The sequence below is a fragment of the Rhizomucor pusillus genome (assembly GCF_041956525.1).
Source record: "Rhizomucor pusillus strain CBS 183.67 unplaced genomic scaffold VTP01scaffold_18, whole genome shotgun sequence".
In the NCBI taxonomy this organism is placed as follows: domain Eukaryota; kingdom Fungi; phylum Mucoromycota; class Mucoromycetes; order Mucorales; family Lichtheimiaceae; genus Rhizomucor; species Rhizomucor pusillus.
In genome coordinates this window covers 179,899-197,713 of record NW_027192160.1, presented here as the reverse complement: position 1 = coordinate 197,713, position 17,815 = coordinate 179,899, and the positions used below count along the sequence as shown (strand labels likewise).

Here is a 17,815-nt window from a genome sequence, read left to right as displayed (position 1 = left end):
GAGGGAAATTGAACAGTGCGCCCTCGCAACGTCGTTGCTTGATAATACAATGTTACACAAGTTTCAAAATGATGCAGCAGCTAACGATGATCATCTCATTCTGATATTATGGTACTCGAGGGAAAGATGCATTTACATTGTTGAAAAAGATCACTTTTAACAATTAGAAATCTTGTTTTCTACCATTTGTACAAGCATGGAAGAGTACTTGTCGAGTAGCGTTAAAGTTGCAGGATCGGTTTCAGGCTTCTTGAGTTTCTTGTGCACCTTGGTCGTCATCTCCATAAGTTTCGACTCCACATTCGTCATTACATGCGGCTTGTCTTTGAATGAATCGATTGCATCCAGTACAGAGTCCACCAGGATCATAGCACCGTCGAGATCTGATAAAATATGCGAATAATCCTCTTCATCCGTCTTCGTTTCCGGTTCCACGGACGGGCCTGTTGTAGCGTATGCCGGATCCGGATCGCTGGAAGGCATTTCTTCTTTCGCTTGTTCCGGAGATGATATATCGTGCTGTACGCTCGGTACATTTGGAGATGCTACAGGTATCGTTGTTTGCACGTTTTCATCTGCGCGATCCTGCATTTGCTTTGCAAGTTCCTGAAAGCTGCCGAGCAACGTGTCCAATGATTCACGCGAGCGTAGGCGTTTATCGCCCAGGGAGGAGAGGTACCGTGCTGTCAAACTCTGTCGCTTCTTCGCTTTTTCCAGTTTCTTTTGTAATTCTCGAAACGCTGGCATATCCTTTGCAAGTGGTAAATCTTCTTTATCCTCTTTTGACTCCTCATGCTCTGTTTTCTTCCTTGAGGTCAATGAGACAGAAGTTATCCGACTGAGAGATGGTGTCATCCTAGGCGCTTCGCGTGACGCGATTGTTTCTATCAGTGCATCTTCTCCGCTTTCTTCTTCTTCTTCAGCGTTAGCTTCGGTCGCTCCATTCTGATGCTTTTCGTCATCTGACAGCGCTGGTGACTTCTGCTCTCCTTCGTTATCTGCAGACCCACTGTCTTCGCTGACGTCGTGCGATGTGACTTTAAACGGTTTGCCAATATCATCCTGTTCTGGCGATGGAGAAATGAAGATAACCTGCTCCTCTTCTCCACCGTCATCGTCTTCTTCGTCATCCTCGTCTCGTTCATCTTCAGCTTCCTGACCATCATCCTCAAACGAATTATCTGCATTCTGGCTCTGTGCATGGTCGATATCACTATCGTCTTCTTCAAGATCTTTGGGTTGACTAGGCGGGGGAGGTACTTCGCATGGCATCGGCTCCGCTTCTGGTACACTTGCCCGTCGTTCGGTATTTGCCTCTGCACTCTTCTGCTTCAATCCACCGTCATTCCTAGGCCGCATGCGATTTTCTTTCAGTTGTGACAAGTAGTCCTTTTTTGCTAGACCTTCGCGAGACATCTGGCGTCGTATAACCGGATTTATTCGTGAAGAAGGTGGTGTGCCTTGTCGCAATCCATTCAAACCGGAGGCACGTTGCGCATCAAAGTGGTATCGGGACGCGGTCAATTGGCTCGTCGTCCTTTCACGTGCACCAGATGTAGGCAAACCATTGTAAAGCCGCTCAAGTTTGCCTTCAGGTGTTTTGCGTCCACTGTTTGCATCTCGTTTTGGAGGAAATTTGAGCTGAGGGCGACTTGGTGGTGCAGGAGTTGCTGTCACAGGGGAAGGTGGAGAAGTGTTGATTCCATTTCGACGATTTGGTGTATTTTTGTACAGATCGTCGTACTTTTGTTCAGCAGGCGACATTGTTGAAAAAGTTCGTCGCTCTCCTTGGCGAGCAAGTTGCGATACCGTCGGTGTAGGTCTCACAGACGTCGCCGTAGAAAGTCTTCTAAACCTTCCTTTGTTTCTCAACAGCGCTAGGCGCTTATCTTCCTGTGGCTCTTCTGGAGCATTTCTGCCCTGTATGATCATTTGCGTCGCTTTTTGTTCTTGTTCGCCGCTGCGGGCCATCATTTTCATTACAATATCTGACGATACTTTCCATATGAAGACTGTGCCATCAGAGCATGTGCTAACTACTCGTACACCGTTCGTTGATGTCTTGATGAATTTGACACACGTTATAAGTTCTGCGTGTGCGTTAACCTTATCTATACACGTTCCACTTGTCAAGTCGAATAAACGAATTGTCCTGTCGGAACCGCTTGTTACTGCAAATGTACCGCAGAACGGATCAAGATCAATGTTTATCAAGCTGCCTCCAGAGTTTTCAATGAATGCTCCGCTGGTAGCTTCTTCCGTTGTTTCAGGTTTGCATACACGCACAGGCTTTCCAGAGTCAATGTTGAATACGAGAAGCCGTCGCTCACCCGTTACGGTTGCAATGTACCGCTCGTTAGTATCCATTGACATGTCAAAAACCGTACTTCGGCCAGAATAGTTGTGATACGTTGCATAATACTGAGGATCGCTCTTCTCGAGACTTCGAAAGATGACACCTTTGTCAGCACCGCAGCTTACAAGTTTTTCACCATTTCGAGAAAAGCGAACAGCAGTTATAGAGGAAGAATGGTCGTCGAGTGTTTGTAAGAGCTGAAAGTTTTGATTAATGTCGAAAATGTGAAGAAGTCGATCGCGGCTGGCTGTAGCAACCAAATAGGGCGCACCTGATGACACGGTCTTTTGTTTAGATATTCCTCTTTTGATTAATTCTTATCCTAATTACCTTCAGTTTTCGGATCACTCATATCCAAAGACAAAATTTCAGAGTCATGCGCTTCTTGATATGTGATTTGCTCCCAAGTATCCAGATCATGAACGCGAAGGTTACCGCTTCTGTCTCCTGTTGCCAAATGCTTGCCATCGCTGCTTATTTTGATAGAACGGATGCCAAAATCAGGTAACTGCTCGTCGGCAATGTCTACAATAAATTCATTGAGCACCAATTTGTTGATACATCATCATCCATTATCATCGCTCGCTTGTGTGAACATACCGACATCCCTTCGATATTTTGAGAACTCTGCAGCGTCCGGTTCAACATACAGCATTTTGATTAATTCCCTAGAGTAAATGTTCCTGCGATGCGAGGATGAAGTAAAACTGCTAGTACTGGATGAAAGTGATGGTATGCTTGACGATGGGGATTTGGTGTCAGGTGATGTAGGTGAGGTTGTGCCATTAGATGAAGTATTAATAGTTGAGGATGCTGTCGGATTAAGGGTATAGTCCAAGTTCCAGAAACGTACAGTACCATCTGCTGAATGCGTGGCGAAGGAAAATGTGGGTATAGACTTGCCGGGGATATTCGGATACGGCTCCACGCCCCATACACAGTCGCTGTGAGATATAAAACTTCGATACTTGCCGATCTTTTTGAGATCACGAATGTCCCAAACATAAAGACTTCGATCGGCATACACTGCTGTCAACTTGCACGTTGATTCGTCGTAAGCGACTGCAATGACATCTGGATACACGTTCTTATCTTCGTTGTGCTGTATCATATCCGGCGAAGTAATGGAGGCGATGTCGACTCCTAAGGGATGAGGCTTCGGAAGCATCCCGCAGTAGCGCAGCGTGCCTGGTTCAAATAATCTGCATGACATGCATTAGTATTAGCAGCTTGTTTGAATCAAGGTTTTTCTTTTCATTTCTGACCGAATCACGCCTCCCGAGCATGCACAAATAATGTACAACGAAGAGACAGCTATCGAATGAGCAGTGCGAACCTAGTAGACCCTATTGCATTAATTGCTATTTACAATGCACTTTTATATTTGTATTTACCTGCAGATCTACCCATTTATCAATTACGCGGCCTTCTTTGAACATGCATAGGATCCCATTGTCTGTTAAAAAGTAGACATGCCCCGTCGTTCCCTTATCGCAACCAACAGCTATGAAGTTGCTGTGTCTGAGGGCGCCCAAGAGTCCTGACCGACCATCTAGTACTTGGGTCTCACGAGATGATAAATTACCCTTTATGGGTTTGTCATGAGTATCCAATGCAGTGCTCTGAGATGCAGAGAGAAACATACCCTTCTTTGGACACGGCCCCGATTATCGAAATACCAAAATTTGACATGCCTTAATCCGGCCGTGACAAAGAAAGTGCCATCGCTAGAGAAAGACAGTGCATTCACTTTGCTTGTCACTTTATTTCCGGCGACTTTGACACCTTTGCGCCAATGCCAAACATAGAGGTAGCCGTCATGCTAGAAAGCCGATCAGTCTCAAGGAGAATATGCACTCGGAAACTTCTACGTTACCTGAAATCCCACAGAGACCAAATACCGCATATTGGGTGAGAAAGATAACGACAAGACGCCAAACTTGTGTCCCCTGCATTCATGCAATAACACCCGCTCCTTGATATCCCATATCAAAATCCTCGGTTGATGACCCATCTATCATAGATTTGCAGAAAAACTTGATCAGAGCAGGTTCGAGACCAATTGTTGGAGAAATATCTACCTCTCCAGCAGCCAAGTAATTGCCATCTGGTGAGAATGCAAGGCAGCTGATAGGTTTTGCACGTGTACTGGCATGCGTTTTCTTTTTCTCATCTCCCATGGACGTTGGAAGTGATGCAATCTCGCCTTGACCAGAGCCTAAGGGTGACATAAATGCTCCACCGGCCATCATCATATTCGCACCGCTTGCAGCCGCCATGTTGGCTGACGACGCTGCCGCTGCCGCTGATGCAACTGCTGCTACATGTGAATTCACTACGTTGCTGGCGTTTGTATTCTGTGTTGGAGGATAGAGGAAGCCCACTTGTTTGTTGCGTTTATGATTGTACAGTACAACCACGGCGCCGGCTGCATAGGCTATCAAATCCTGCGACTCGGCTGTTGCCAATATATTTGAAGAAGCTGTTGTCAAACCAAGGATGCGTTCTAGCCTAAGCTTCTCTCAGGAACGTCAGCAAAGCGTTCGGAAATACTAAGTAGCCGGCCAGGAACTTACGTTGTGATGAGGTGCCGCGCGTTTTTTTCGTCTCATTCCATGGCCTGCTGAAGAAAAGAGCGCTACCGTCGACTGCGATGCCGATGGCGGCATGGGCGGGCCTGACGTTGGCGGGCGCACGTCTCCAGAATTAACTGGAAACTGATCCGTCATAAAGTGGTGCCACTAACACTGGTGCAATGGAGCGTTTGCGACCTTTAGCTTGAAAATTTGAGATATTTAATTGAAGAAAATTTAGAATTGACTACTGGCGATGTGTAAAACTGTTGAGGATAAAATTGTTGTGAAAAGAAAGAAAAGAGGGAGAAGGGTGAGCAAGGTTACCAAAATGTACAGGTAGCCCTATTCGCTAAGGTGACACATGGCCGAGTGCTCAAATTTAGGCGCGGAAGGTTTATTTCAAATTCACTTCAGCACGCTCCTCATACAAAGGTGTGGGATCTCATGTAAAATCACGTCTTAAGCAAGATACAAACCTATGATGCACAGTTTTGACATACAGCTATCAATCTATACGGAAATATGATTGAATCTACAAAGATGTTGATTCTGCTAATACCGCAGGATTTATCTAATATTGTTTTAGATCAGAAAGCTCTAGTCTATCAAGAAACACAGCTTTCTACTATTACAGTGGATCCCCGATAATTTCAAGGCATCGGTTACAGAATTTTGCTTGAAAAATAGTGAGACTTGAAAGTTGATGGGAGAAGTCTTACTAGGAATAGAAGACGGTTTGCGAATCTGTTTCGAAGCAGCAAGAAGCTAGATGTAGTGCAGTAATCTTTCAAACATCGATTCATGCGAGCGCCGGTCTTGCAGAAGCGAAGCGGATGCAAAACCGCCGAAGAATGGAAGTTTATGAAGGTCAAGCGTAGCAGAATAAAAAAGAAAGGACTAGGAAAAAAAGAAGCACGAGTCTGTACACTTTTTCAGGTCGTCATCAGCTGAGAAAGGACTTGCATGAAGAAAGCCAACTTCTTGTCAGGCGACCAAGTGGCAACACTGAGGTTGACAACTTTGATTCTGCTGCTGCAATCCACATACAATCATAGTCAATCCTGAATCTATCACCTTGGAAGCTGTTCATTTTATATACCTATATTTATCGCTATGTATCGTTATCGCGATATTATCAAATGCATAGAGTACGCCGCGCTGCAGCTCCTTATCCTAAGAAACATGATATAAACGTCAATCTCCATTTTTGCATCAATTGGCACTCGCAATTGCGATATGCAGTGGCAGATAAACCTTCAAGATCCCAAAATAGTAGCTACTCCTTCAATGAGATTTATTATAGACCTCTTGCGAAAATTGTCACACATTTGGTTTGTGATCAATAAGCAAAGCAAAACTTTAGCCGGAAAATACCGAACACTCTTGCCTCGACAAGGATTGTTCAAATCATTTATTGCTGCAGTGCTGGTATGGATCTCATCGGATAAGAAATAATAATAGAGACTACATAGTTGGATATTCATTGTATTTTGAATTATATCTCGATCTATACAACAACAACAACATTTCCAAAGAGAGGGTGCGTACCGAATTGTGGCCCGTTGCTGCATACATTCGTTTACAGTACATATTATTATGAGGCAACAGTCAAAAGCGGAGTGCTGTTCGGCAGAGAGTTCGCTGCCTTTCCGGTAACTCGTCAGACAGTTAGAGGCAAACCAAGGCCGAAGACAATGCAGACCCATTTATACCTACGGGATTACCCGCGTGCGCTGGCTCTGCGTCCAACGGTGCTCCATGAAGCACCATCGAGCGTCCTGGTCTTTGAGCAACATACGACCAACGACCGCGCAGTTGCCAAACTCGTCCCACGGCCTGAATTCGACAATGACCGAAGCTGGCGCATGTTAGGCGAAAGACCAGTGTTTGGCTGCCTCGGCATGATCTCCGTAATGGGGGGTACGTCCTTGCTATCTCGCTGCAAGTGCTTTTTTGTTGAGCATGAACTTACCACCAGCAACCGTTTCACTGTTACAGAATGCTTTGTTGCGATCGTGACAGACTGCAGACCGATAGGCAAGATACGTGCGGGTGAAACGGTCTATAAAATTCTGTCTGTTCAGTTTTACTCCCTATCCTCCTCCAAATATGACGATGTGGATGCGTACAACGGCGACTATGGCGAAAACGAGTATGACCAGCCTCTTGTGCATCCGTGCGCTCAATTGCAGAAATTGTTCTCTGTCGGCAACTTTTACTTCACGCCGGATTTTGACTTGACCAAGACTGTGCAGGCTAGAACAGCAGATGCGTCGTTGGGAATTCATGCATTCGATGATCATTTCTTGTGGAACAAGTTCCTTATTGCTGGATTGTTAGAATTCCGCGCTAAGTTGGAACGCAAAAAGCAGTCGGATTTGGATAGGGGCGGATTCTTGGTAATATATAACCTATCATTCTGTACGCATTTCAGTTCCCTCATGCTCAAAATGATTAGGTGTTTGCCATTCGTGGATACGTAGGAGTTGAAACAATCCGCCTGGGAAAGGATCTTTATGAGTTGTCTGTGATATCCAAATTAAGCTGTAAGCGGGCCGGAACAAGATTCAACTCCAGAGGCATCGATGACAATGGACATGTTGCCAATTTCGTGGAGGTAAATCGGGATTCATTGTAAGCAAAGCATGTGATATTGTTGACACATGCCATTCTGTTATACAGACGGAAACTGTCCTTTACTCTGAATATATGTGTTATGCGTTCACTCAAATAAGAGGAAGTGTCCCGGGTAAATATATACACAACAATGAAGAGAATGCAAAGTTTTAATGATTATACAGTATTTTGGGAGCATCAGGGAATAGTCAACCAGAAACTTCAAATAGCGCGAGGTGCTAGTGCAACCCAACCAGCTGTGAAACGACATTTTACAGAATTATTGGATCGTTACGAGTCTGTCTGCAATATTAACCTGCTATCAGAACGCGAGAATACCTCAGAATCTGCACTGGGCAGGGCATACAACACCGCCGTCCAACAGCTCGGACTGCCTGAAGACAAAGTGAGCATGATTAACTTTGATCTTCATGCAGAATGCAGGGGCGGCAACTATGACAATCTCGCTTTTCTACTTAACAGCGCTCGACGTTACATGGATGATCACGGCTATTTCCTTATGGATGTTGCGGAAAACCAGATAATCGAAAAGCAGCACGGAGTATTTCGAACCAACTGCATGGATTGCCTTGATCGTACGAACCTTGTACAAAATGAAATATCTCGGATTGCATTGACAGCGTACCTGCGCAATCGATTCCAAAACAACTGGAGTGTGATTATGGATAATCTAAATGGACGACACTCTCATTTATGGGCAGAGAATGGAGATGGATTATCCAGAATTTATGCTGGAACGGGTGCTTTGAAATCGGCTTTCACTCGCACCGGCAAAGTGACGTTTATGAATGTCCTTAGCGACGCTACTAGATCTGCGAATCGCTTCATCATCAACAATTTCCAAGATAAAGCGAAACAAGAAGTCATTGACCAATTGCTGGTAAGGACCCGCCAGTTTTACTATAGGTCTACAATCCTGAGCGAGCTTTGGATAGGGAAAATTGGTAGGGCAGCAGGAAATTGTCATACACGATCCTATCAGCGACTCGGTATCGAAGCTCATGTTGAAAAGGTACGTCAATTACGACGCACTGCAGATGATATATCCTGACAATTTTATAGATTGAAAGAATATAGTTCAAGACGAAAAGTTACCATTTTCTGCGGCACGTACAACTTGAATGGAAAGGACTTTAAAGGAGAACCTTTAGATTCTTGGCTCCTGCAGCATTCGCGTTGGAAAGACGACGAGCCGGATATCTACGCTGTCGGGTTTCAAGAAATAGTAGAATTATCACCCCAGCAGGTCATGACTACAGATGCAGAGAAACGGTACATGTCAAATGTTTATGCATTTACGATTCTGTAACTTTGCTGATCTGCAACAATTAGGCGGATATGGGAGGAACAGATCGAAGAGGCGCTCAATGCACGATCAGATACCAAGTCGAAATATACCCTGCTTCGCTCCAACCAACTAGTTGGCGCAGCCTTAATCATCTTTGTCAAGACAAGTATCACTGAACATATTCGAAACGTGGAAACATCTATAAAAAAGGTGAGATAGATTGGTCTTTTGAGTTTGCTTTATACGGTAGCTAACTAGGCATCGCCAATAGACCGGTATTATGGGTATAGCTGGTAACAAAGGTGCTGTGGCGATACGAATGGATTATCAGGATACGAGCTTTTGTTTCATTTCTGCACATTTTGCTTCCGGTATGCTAATACAGCCGAAATGGCAATGGCGATTTGTTAAGAACAGAATATCTAGGTCATACAAACGTGGAAGAACGAAACGCCAATTTCCATACTATTAACAATGAACTACGCTTCCTCAGAGGCAGAACTATAAATGATCATGAGTAAGTTGTTCTTCCTCTGTATCAGCATTATATCTGTGCTTACATAGCATACAGCAATATCATATGGATGAGTGATTTTAATTATCGTATCGACCTGACTAACGAAGAGGTAAAAAAGTACAAACTTATTGTCTTCAAAACTTAAGACTGACGTGACTCCTACTAGGTGCGAGCTTATGCAGCTCAAAATAACATTCATGCCCTTTTCCGGGCGGATCAAGTAAGTCAAGAAAGAAAGCATCCCAGGGTGACAATCCTCTCACAGCAATGCAGTTACAAAATGAAATGAGACTGGGTCGCATATTTAAAGGTTATCAAGAAGGGCCCGTGACCTTTTTACCTACCTACAAGTACGACGTTGGGACACAATTGTACGATACGAGTGAGAAAGCTCGGATACCCGGCTGGACAGATCGTATTGTTTATAAAGGGAACGACCTGAAACTACTACAATATACACGGGCAGAGCTGCTTACATCAGATCACCGACCTGTATTGGCATTATTCGAAGCAGATGTAAGATTTGCATGTTTTGTTTCTGTTGCACTTTCTGACCAAGTTATTATAGATTGTAACATTAGATCATGCCGCAAAGTCGAAACTTCAAAAAGAATTGTATCAACAGAGTTTGGATAACATAATCGTAGACGTAACTCCTCCCCAGCAACCGCCACAACTCCCGGAACGCAAAATAATCGCAAGTCAACCTACTGTACCGGCTGTCATAGACAAATCCCCTCTCCTCATTGACGTCAACCTGGAGGACGAACCGAGAAGTTCACGTAAGCATATAATTACTGCCTGATAGATGGTTTCGAAATCATTGATCACTGCTTCTTCTAGTGCCTCCTCCAAGTACAAATAGTCACAGATGGTGGGAGAACGGCGAACGTGAGTAACTACCTGAATATTTTGGGAACCACTTGAACTGATCGTTATATCAACAGCGCTTCCGCGAGCTAATAAGACCCATGCAAGCAGCAGCAATCCTTTTGATACCACGAGCTCCAAGAGTATGGCGATTAATCATCACAACGACTATTACCACGCGTAAATAACCATTTCTTGCTTGCTAGATACGGTTAACAGCAACGGGACTCTGCAGTGGACACCCATTCAACCTACGCCGACCTCGAATGGCTCTGTAAAAGGCGCAAAGTCCACGGCCGCAGCCACCATCCCGGTTCAAGAAGCTTCCACCACAGATGAGCAGACCAACGAAGAGAAGACGAATATTTCCCAGGCATTTGGTTTTTGGAATCGGAAACAGACAATGGCATCATAATTCAATGTATCATAGTCAAATATATCTTAGAAATGCAGAAAACAAAATGATAGCCTTTTATTGATTCTTTAATTAAGATACAATAATATCAAAGCGAAAAGAAACGTACCTAAAGAGATGCGATCTTAGTATAAAGTTACACCCTTATTCACCTCCGTTCGATGATGATGAAAAGGATAAAGCCCATCAGGTCTTCTTAGAGATATTTTTTGTGCTGACATTGTTTCCTTCCAGCGACAGTGTAGAATTTTCATCATCTGGGCTAAATCCTCTTCACAATCTGTATCCAAAGCACTAACCTTTTCAATGTAAGTACGCGTGGCATTTCGAAGGTAGATACTAGAATCAAGGTGAGGATTGAGTACATGAATATCATCAAAAGGGACGATAGTACATGAAACAACCAAGCAGGGGGAACACTCAGCCCTTCGCCTAATCGCATCAACTCCTGCAACCCTCCCCATAGACTGAGGCGGCTGATCTTTTCCAGTTTACCAAACTGTTCATCACTGTGTTCTCACATGCATGGCTTGAAACGGAAGAAAAAGAGACCTGACATAACACTTGAAGCCTTTTATACGCGCTGAGTAAGATGAGAAAAAAATTTTCAGCCAGTCGTGATTTTTTCTTTCGGCGACAGCAGAAAAGAAGGTGTGACTGGTTCTGCGAGAAAAAATTATATAAACCTGGTTTAAGCCTGCAACCATGTTTTTCCCTTGTCTCATAAAATAAGAACCTTTAAATTGTGCTCATCAGCTTAGAATCTGGTGTAGCACCCAGACGAGGATTCAAGAATGTCCTAGGCGTAAAGTAAAACCTTTGTCTTGATCACTGATAGACATTGACCAAACGCGTCTGAAATATCAACTGCAAAAACATACAAAAAAAATAAAGAAAATGAATTACCATGGAGATCCTTTTTACAATGGTGCACCATGTTCCTCCCTTGTGTGTTTCGATATACGTATGGAAGGTCAAACCATGATAGTATGTGGTATGATCCAAAGCTAGCTTTACCAAATATGCTAAGCTTCTCTGAGGAGACGGATAGTGTGAGATAAAGTTACAAGCCTGCACCCGTTGCTATGGGCCATTAATATTTGATTTTGCCACAGTAATTCTGAATACCCTGGCATGGTTTTGTAGTTGAATTCGAGTGACGTTTTCAGCACCTAGAATCTTAGCATGGCTTTGTTTGGTCGTCCACAAGTCATCGATAACATGTGTCACGCTGTACCCTATACTTCCGAAATGCATCCAAGGTTATGACTCAACTTGAAATGAAGCCGATGAATAACGTAAATAAACCTCTATAAAACAACAGATGGTGTATATCTTAGTTGTCATCTCATCAGAATGCTCCATCCTCTTCCTGTAGGGCTTGAACCTGTCAGCAAGGAGTACATTTCGTCCCTACCGACTCTTGAACTGAATTCCAAGCTCGTACAGCAAATAAGGGCTGCGAAACCTACAACAGATGAACCTGGCGTTATTGAAAACGTCGATATCCAAGATATCCATGTGCCGTTAAAGACTGCTAGAGATGGCGTTTTGGAACTGAGTATCGTGAAACCGATTGATGCAAAGGATCAAATATTGCCCGCTGTCTTCTTCATGTACGTTATGGAAACGATACGGCCGTCGACTAAGGTGTATGTAACGGTGAATGCTATGTAGGCACGGCGGCGGATTCTGTATATGTAACAAGTACACGCATCGAAAGATATGTGTCGAACTGGCCCTGCGAGCTCGCGTTGCCGTTATCTTTGCATCATACTCTCTTGCTCCGGAAGCCAAGTTTCCACTGGCTATTTACGAATGCCTTGAATCTCTACAGTGGACAGTAGCCAACGCAGATTCGCTTCGCGTGGACGCCGATAAATTGGTTGTCTGCGGTGACAGTTCAGGCGGGAACTTTGCGGCTGCTGTTTCACGTACGTACATTATTGGCATACAGTATCTAGCCTTCTTTTTTTTGCCTAGGTTATTTACGTTATGTAAATGTAAATGTAGTTCTGGCAAAGGAACACAGCATCAAGCTGGCAGGCCAAATATTGTGGTATCCTGGTATAGACCCGGACATGGTCGATCAAAGCTGCAGAGCAATTCGCGGAAGGATACGGAATCACGCGTAAAAACATGGAAGCAGTTTGGGACATGTATACAAGACCCGAGAATAGATACAAGCTAGCAGCGCCATTAAGAGCGTCTATCCAAGATTTTGTCTGGACTCCCGCCTGCTTTTATAATAAGCTGCGAAGCCGATCTGTTGCGTGAACCTTGCGAAGCATATGCACGAAAGCTTGTGCAAGCAGGCGTAGAGGTGACAGCGACGCGGATTTTAGGGGTTGTCCACGGGCCACTTAGCATACCAAAATGGAGTTCTTCAGCTGAACTCTTGCTGGATATGACCGCTGTGTGGTTAAAAAGCACTGTTACGTTGCTATTGAGTCTGGCAGGTCGTAAATAGATATGGAAGCAATTTGTAATAGTTGCAGCAGCGGAGACGCGCTGAACGCTGAGTGCGCTTTCTCGGCTGGAACATGACTGCAATTTTCCTTTCCTTTCTTTCCGCGCTCGCATACACACGCACATTTTCACGCACAAATATAAACATGTTCATCCGTCCCACTGCTATTTTCACTGCTGCCTCCCGTGCCGCTCGCACTCAAGTATTAGCCAGAGGTTACGCCTCTGCTTTGTCTCGAGACGACATTCAGAGCCGCGTTTTGGACGTTGTCAAGGGTTTTGACAAGGTCGATGCAAGCAAGGTAAATAAATCTTGACCAGCATTCAGAGTGCCCTTGTTGCTAACCACCCACTTCTGTATATATGCTTTCTAGGTTACTCCCGAATCTGCTTTCATCAATGACTTGGGTCTGGACAGTTTGGATGCCGTCGAAGTCGTAATGGCAATTGAAGAAGAGTTCTCTGTCGAGATCCCAGACAAGGAAGCAGACGAGATCAAGTCAGTTCAACAAGCTATCGACTACATTGCCAAACGTGATGACGCCCAATAAAACATTCTAGACTTTTATTACGCTATAGCAGATAAAACAATTTGCGATACATTCACGTCTGCGCTGCGAACAGCCAATTCAAATGCAACCCCGGTTGCAGTGCTAAATGTCATTCTGCATCGTGCCAGAACGGCTACACCGCCCAAGAAGGTACCGGAAAGGAGCAAAGTATGAACTGTGTTGCTCTTGGGGAGAGCACTATCTTCCAATGCTTGCATGCTGAGCAAGTCAATGATGGACGAGCAGGCAACTATGATATATGGCGTCAGTTGAAAATCAATTTACAGTATCTTCTTTGTGACATTACCTTTGAGGCTAGGTGCCTTCTCCTTATCCAATGCAAAGGTTTCGATAGCTTCGTTTTCTGCCAATGATTCCCACTCTTCATTGAAGTTTGAAACGTAGGTTGGTCGGATGTAATCACTAGTTAATACTTCAATGTCTTCAACTTGGTATTCGTCTTCGTAGCCTTCTGGATCAGGCTCTCCAGTTGTAGGATCGCAATCCTTGACTTCGAACTTGAGTGTGTTTGTGAATGAGACGACAGGGAAGTCTTCGTCCTTTTGGAACGCTACGTAAATGGTACCAGGCACGTCGTACTCCAATTTGTCAGCAGCGATATCTGCCACCTTGGTTAATCCGCAATCGTCGATTTCTGGCTGCATTATCATTTCAACATTCTCCAAAAGCTGATCATTAAGTGTGTTTGTGCAGTTAAACTGGAATACAATGTGGTTGGCAAAGGTATGCTTGACGCAGTGAACGACGTATTCGGTTTCGCTTTCTGTGAGTTCAATAGGTTTGTTGGAACTCTTGAACAGAGGACCGAAATCTGAGAACTCGGGAATGGCGGCAAGCTGTTCAGCGTATACTGCTTGTTGGTCCAAGCTGGAGACTGCTGGTGCTCCAGGAGTAGGTGTAGATGGCGCAGCGGGAGAGTGAGCTTTGTGAGTTGAGGGTGTCTTGAGCATTGGTGAAGCTGAAATATCTTGTGTTCGCAGACCTGCGGATGTTTCCTTAGTATGTCCTCAAGTAAGCACTTACGGCAATGCAACACTTACGGCGTCTCTCCTCTTCTTCTTGTGCTTTACTGATTACCGGCACAGATGATAGATCAAATTCTTGATCGTTGCCCAATGGTTTGTTCACATAATCGACCAATTGGCGCTCAAGGGTAGGAAGTGCATATGTGGCATCTGAAAGAATATCGTAAGCTATATGCTTTCAGCCAATACCAAGCATTATACCAACCATCCTTGATATATTTCTTGGCGAGATCGTCGCTTTCCATGAGAGCCAGAGATAGGGCAGCGCGGTCACGTACTTCGTCATCCACATCATCGAGGCAGCGCGTCAGCAAAATCTTGATACTAGCCTTGACACCTTCATCAGTTCCATTCACACCAAACTTGGTCAATGCGCTCACAGCTGCAGCGCGAACAATTGAATTTTCGAGAATCACTCGATTGTAAATGTAGCGGATATACTTGGTAGGCGTAGCTGTCAAGGGACCCTCAGTGCCGAGCACATGCAGAACACGGACAGACAATTTTGTAAACTCGCAATCCTCAATGAATTCGCATAGATGCGAAAGTGCTGTTTCTTTGCTGTCAGGAATGAACTTGACCATATCAAAGATGGCCTCGACCACAGTCTTCTTAAATTCGTAGCCGCCTTCATCGCGCAGCACGCCGCTCAAAAAGGAAAGCATCACGGCTTGCTTGCTAGGGAACTTGAGACAGAGCGAACGAATGGCTTCGACAACAATGGTTTTGAATTCGTCCGATATTTCGCTCATGAAACCGCTGATCTGCTTCATCAATCGGTCAACTGACTGCTCATTGCCAGTCTTTAGAAGCGTAGTGATGGCGAATGTGGCGATACTGCGGTTTTGATCGGTGATCAAGTTCTCCATATCCAAATTGCATGGCGACACAGCAGCCGAATTGGAAAGAGACAAGTTGTTGAGAATGCGGATGGCAGCGAATCGAAGCGTGGGCTTTGGCGAGGATAGGAACAACTGCAGAACTAGCATTTCATGATCGTTAAGTATCTTGTTATGGAGACAAGCAACTGCAGAGTATATTTACCGGAAATAGCAGGGTACAGTTCTTTGGCAGTTGCATCTGGCATCTCACAAATGGCACGAGCTGCTTCAATGTTTACCATGTCGCTCTTGTGACGCAAGAAACCTTCCAATAATTCGTAGATGCGCTTGGTGGATCTGAATAAGGAAAGAATTGGTATGCGAAATCCTCAAAATTTTACATTTGTTCATTTCTTACCCAGGATCGTCCTCCATGACTTTGCATGCATAACGAATCAGCAGACACACCGCCGCAGGATTCTTCAGCGGGCTACCGCCTCCTCCCATGAATCCACCGCTGCGAGATCCAGCGAATGTTTGAACAAGTTTAGCAACGGCCATGCGATCATGCTGGCGAATGAGATACAAAAGACCCAAGGCATGATACTGTGTGCAGTTGCTGTTCGAGATGACGACCTGAGATTGACTGGAACTGCTACCAAAGCTAGACATGTAGCTGGAAGCAGCAGATGCAAAACCGGATCCAGAGGACTTGGTGTGTACAGCTTCCTGGACTTCGTTAGACCAGCGTCGAACAATATCTTTGGCAACATTGAATAAATGATATGAAGATACGAGTGCTGCAGATGACACGGATGGTGTTTTGTCGACAATGGATGCTTTCAAAATACGCTCAATACCTTGTATCATTGAAGGCTAGGATTACACAATTTAGGAAGCTCGTCCGACGAAAGATTAAGTGTCTACAAGACTTACATCGGTAATAAGACACAGTGCACGGATGGCGTTTGCACGGTAGATAGTTTCTTGTTTGGTTTGAATATCCTTAATCAAAGACTGCGTGACCATAATCACGTCCTCTGCAATGCCTGACAGTTCCTTAATGACGAGGTACATCATTTGCCGCAACGAAGTCTGTCCGCCACGTGTAAGAACAGGAAACGCTGATGCATAGAAATTGTCTCTCTCAACTTACATCCTTGGACTGGAAGAGTTTCGTCACGTTGAAGAAAAGGTCAGTCGCCTCTTTGACGTTGAAAGGTTCACCGAGGTACAATAAGTAGATGATTTTCGTCAGAAGCAGACGGCATTTTCGTGCATTAATGGGAGAGTCGTTGAATGCACGAGCCTCTTGCAAGACAGTGGTCTTATCGAGATGGTAGAAGAGACCAACGTCGCCTACTGGGAATGCTACGGTCAGATCAGGCTCTACGTTGCAGTTGTCCCCGTTCCTGCGTAGTTGTCGAAGCATTCTCATCCCAGGTGGAACTGTAAGGACATTTGCGCAACCGACGATATTTACCGCTATCTTCGTCTCGCTTGGCGTAGCTCATGCTTGCTAATATTGAAAGGCGCGACCACTTGTCGGATTACCAACAACCAGATGAAGGGTGTTCGGACGAAACGCGGAAAGCGCTGAGACGCTGGCGAGGTCAGTCAGCGGGGCTCCGATAGTTGTTGACCAGCACTCAAGATTGGGACGCGCCTGTGGAACCTGTAAAAATGGATGTCTCCTGTCATATCATTGAGTCGATCAAATCATGTGCACCCTATACCTACAAAGTAAATACGCATATTTCCTCAAACTAGAGCAGATATCAGCTGAGCACATAATGCACTGTCTAGGGATGTTTAGCAACGGCAAACAGGCAAAATACTGTCCGTTCCTGTTGTAACTGATCGTTCATCATACAAGGACTATTACAGGCTTTGTCAGTTTTCATTAATTACATTGAATAGAGAACATAACTATATATATAGTTTCATGCGACAGGATATCCCAACAAGTTATCAAGAAACAATGAACTGACACGTACACGTACCTGCTTGCATCGATGTAAAAAATGTCGACTAGATATTATTGTCCTGCTTAGAAATATACTTTTGTGAAGCATATATTATACAGCATCTCTTGCAAAAATGTAGAACATACAAAAGTGGCCACAAAGGCTTTTTTAAATGACCACTTCATAATCGAACGTTTTGATGCAACATTTTCTGTGTAAATCAGCATTATTTCTGCGACAAATAAACCCGCATGCAGAATTACAATAGATAGCAGTAGACGAAAAAGGAGAATATCAAAATA

At 44.5% G+C, this 17,815-nt stretch overlaps 5 protein-coding genes across 5 annotated transcripts; 3 read left to right on the top strand and 2 right to left on the bottom strand.

Moving 5' to 3' along the window:
* Positions 1-156: 156 nt before the first annotated feature.
* Positions 157-5,085, bottom strand: VTP01DRAFT_3724 (uncharacterized protein; the record flags this gene model as incomplete). The annotated part of the gene is made up of 9 exons (XM_069382327.1): positions 157-2,627; positions 2,687-2,881; positions 2,957-3,558; positions 3,622-3,692; positions 3,751-3,942; positions 4,002-4,178; positions 4,233-4,370; positions 4,438-4,872; positions 4,933-5,085. The coding sequence occupies 9 exons, from the start codon at positions 5,083-5,085 to the stop codon at positions 157-159; spliced, it is 4,434 nt and encodes a 1,477-aa protein (XP_069236050.1).
* A 1,541-nt stretch (positions 5,086-6,626) lies between these two features.
* On the top strand, positions 6,627-10,659 carry VTP01DRAFT_3723 (uncharacterized protein; the record flags this gene model as incomplete). The annotated part of the gene is made up of 17 exons (XM_069382326.1): positions 6,627-6,852; positions 6,931-7,331; positions 7,391-7,549; positions 7,615-7,681; positions 7,734-8,449; positions 8,505-8,581; positions 8,632-8,841; positions 8,902-9,067; positions 9,129-9,228; positions 9,284-9,374; positions 9,429-9,483; positions 9,541-9,594; positions 9,648-9,890; positions 9,943-10,156; positions 10,218-10,265; positions 10,322-10,387; positions 10,451-10,659. The coding sequence occupies 17 exons, from the start codon at positions 6,627-6,629 to the stop codon at positions 10,657-10,659; spliced, it is 3,102 nt and encodes a 1,033-aa protein (XP_069236049.1).
* Positions 10,660-11,844: 1,185 nt separating this feature from the next.
* VTP01DRAFT_3722 (uncharacterized protein) lies at positions 11,845-12,794 on the top strand (the record flags this gene model as incomplete). The annotated part of the gene is made up of 4 exons (XM_069382325.1): positions 11,845-11,921; positions 12,015-12,275; positions 12,337-12,593; positions 12,673-12,794. The coding sequence occupies 4 exons, from the start codon at positions 11,845-11,847 to the stop codon at positions 12,792-12,794; spliced, it is 717 nt and encodes a 238-aa protein (XP_069236048.1).
* A 480-nt stretch (positions 12,795-13,274) lies between these two features.
* VTP01DRAFT_3721 (uncharacterized protein) lies at positions 13,275-13,679 on the top strand (the record flags this gene model as incomplete). Its single annotated transcript, XM_069382324.1, has 2 exons — positions 13,275-13,430; positions 13,503-13,679. The coding sequence occupies 2 exons, from the start codon at positions 13,275-13,277 to the stop codon at positions 13,677-13,679; spliced, it is 333 nt and encodes a 110-aa protein (XP_069236047.1).
* A 17-nt stretch (positions 13,680-13,696) lies between these two features.
* VTP01DRAFT_3720 (uncharacterized protein) lies at positions 13,697-17,060 on the bottom strand (the record flags this gene model as incomplete). The annotated part of the gene is made up of 9 exons (XM_069382323.1): positions 13,697-13,929; positions 13,987-14,682; positions 14,741-14,875; positions 14,931-15,707; positions 15,770-15,903; positions 15,965-16,422; positions 16,483-16,641; positions 16,703-16,908; positions 17,030-17,060. 9 exons carry the CDS (start codon positions 17,058-17,060, stop codon positions 13,697-13,699), a joined length of 2,829 nt encoding a protein of 942 aa, XP_069236046.1.
* Positions 17,061-17,815: the final 755 nt, after the last annotated feature.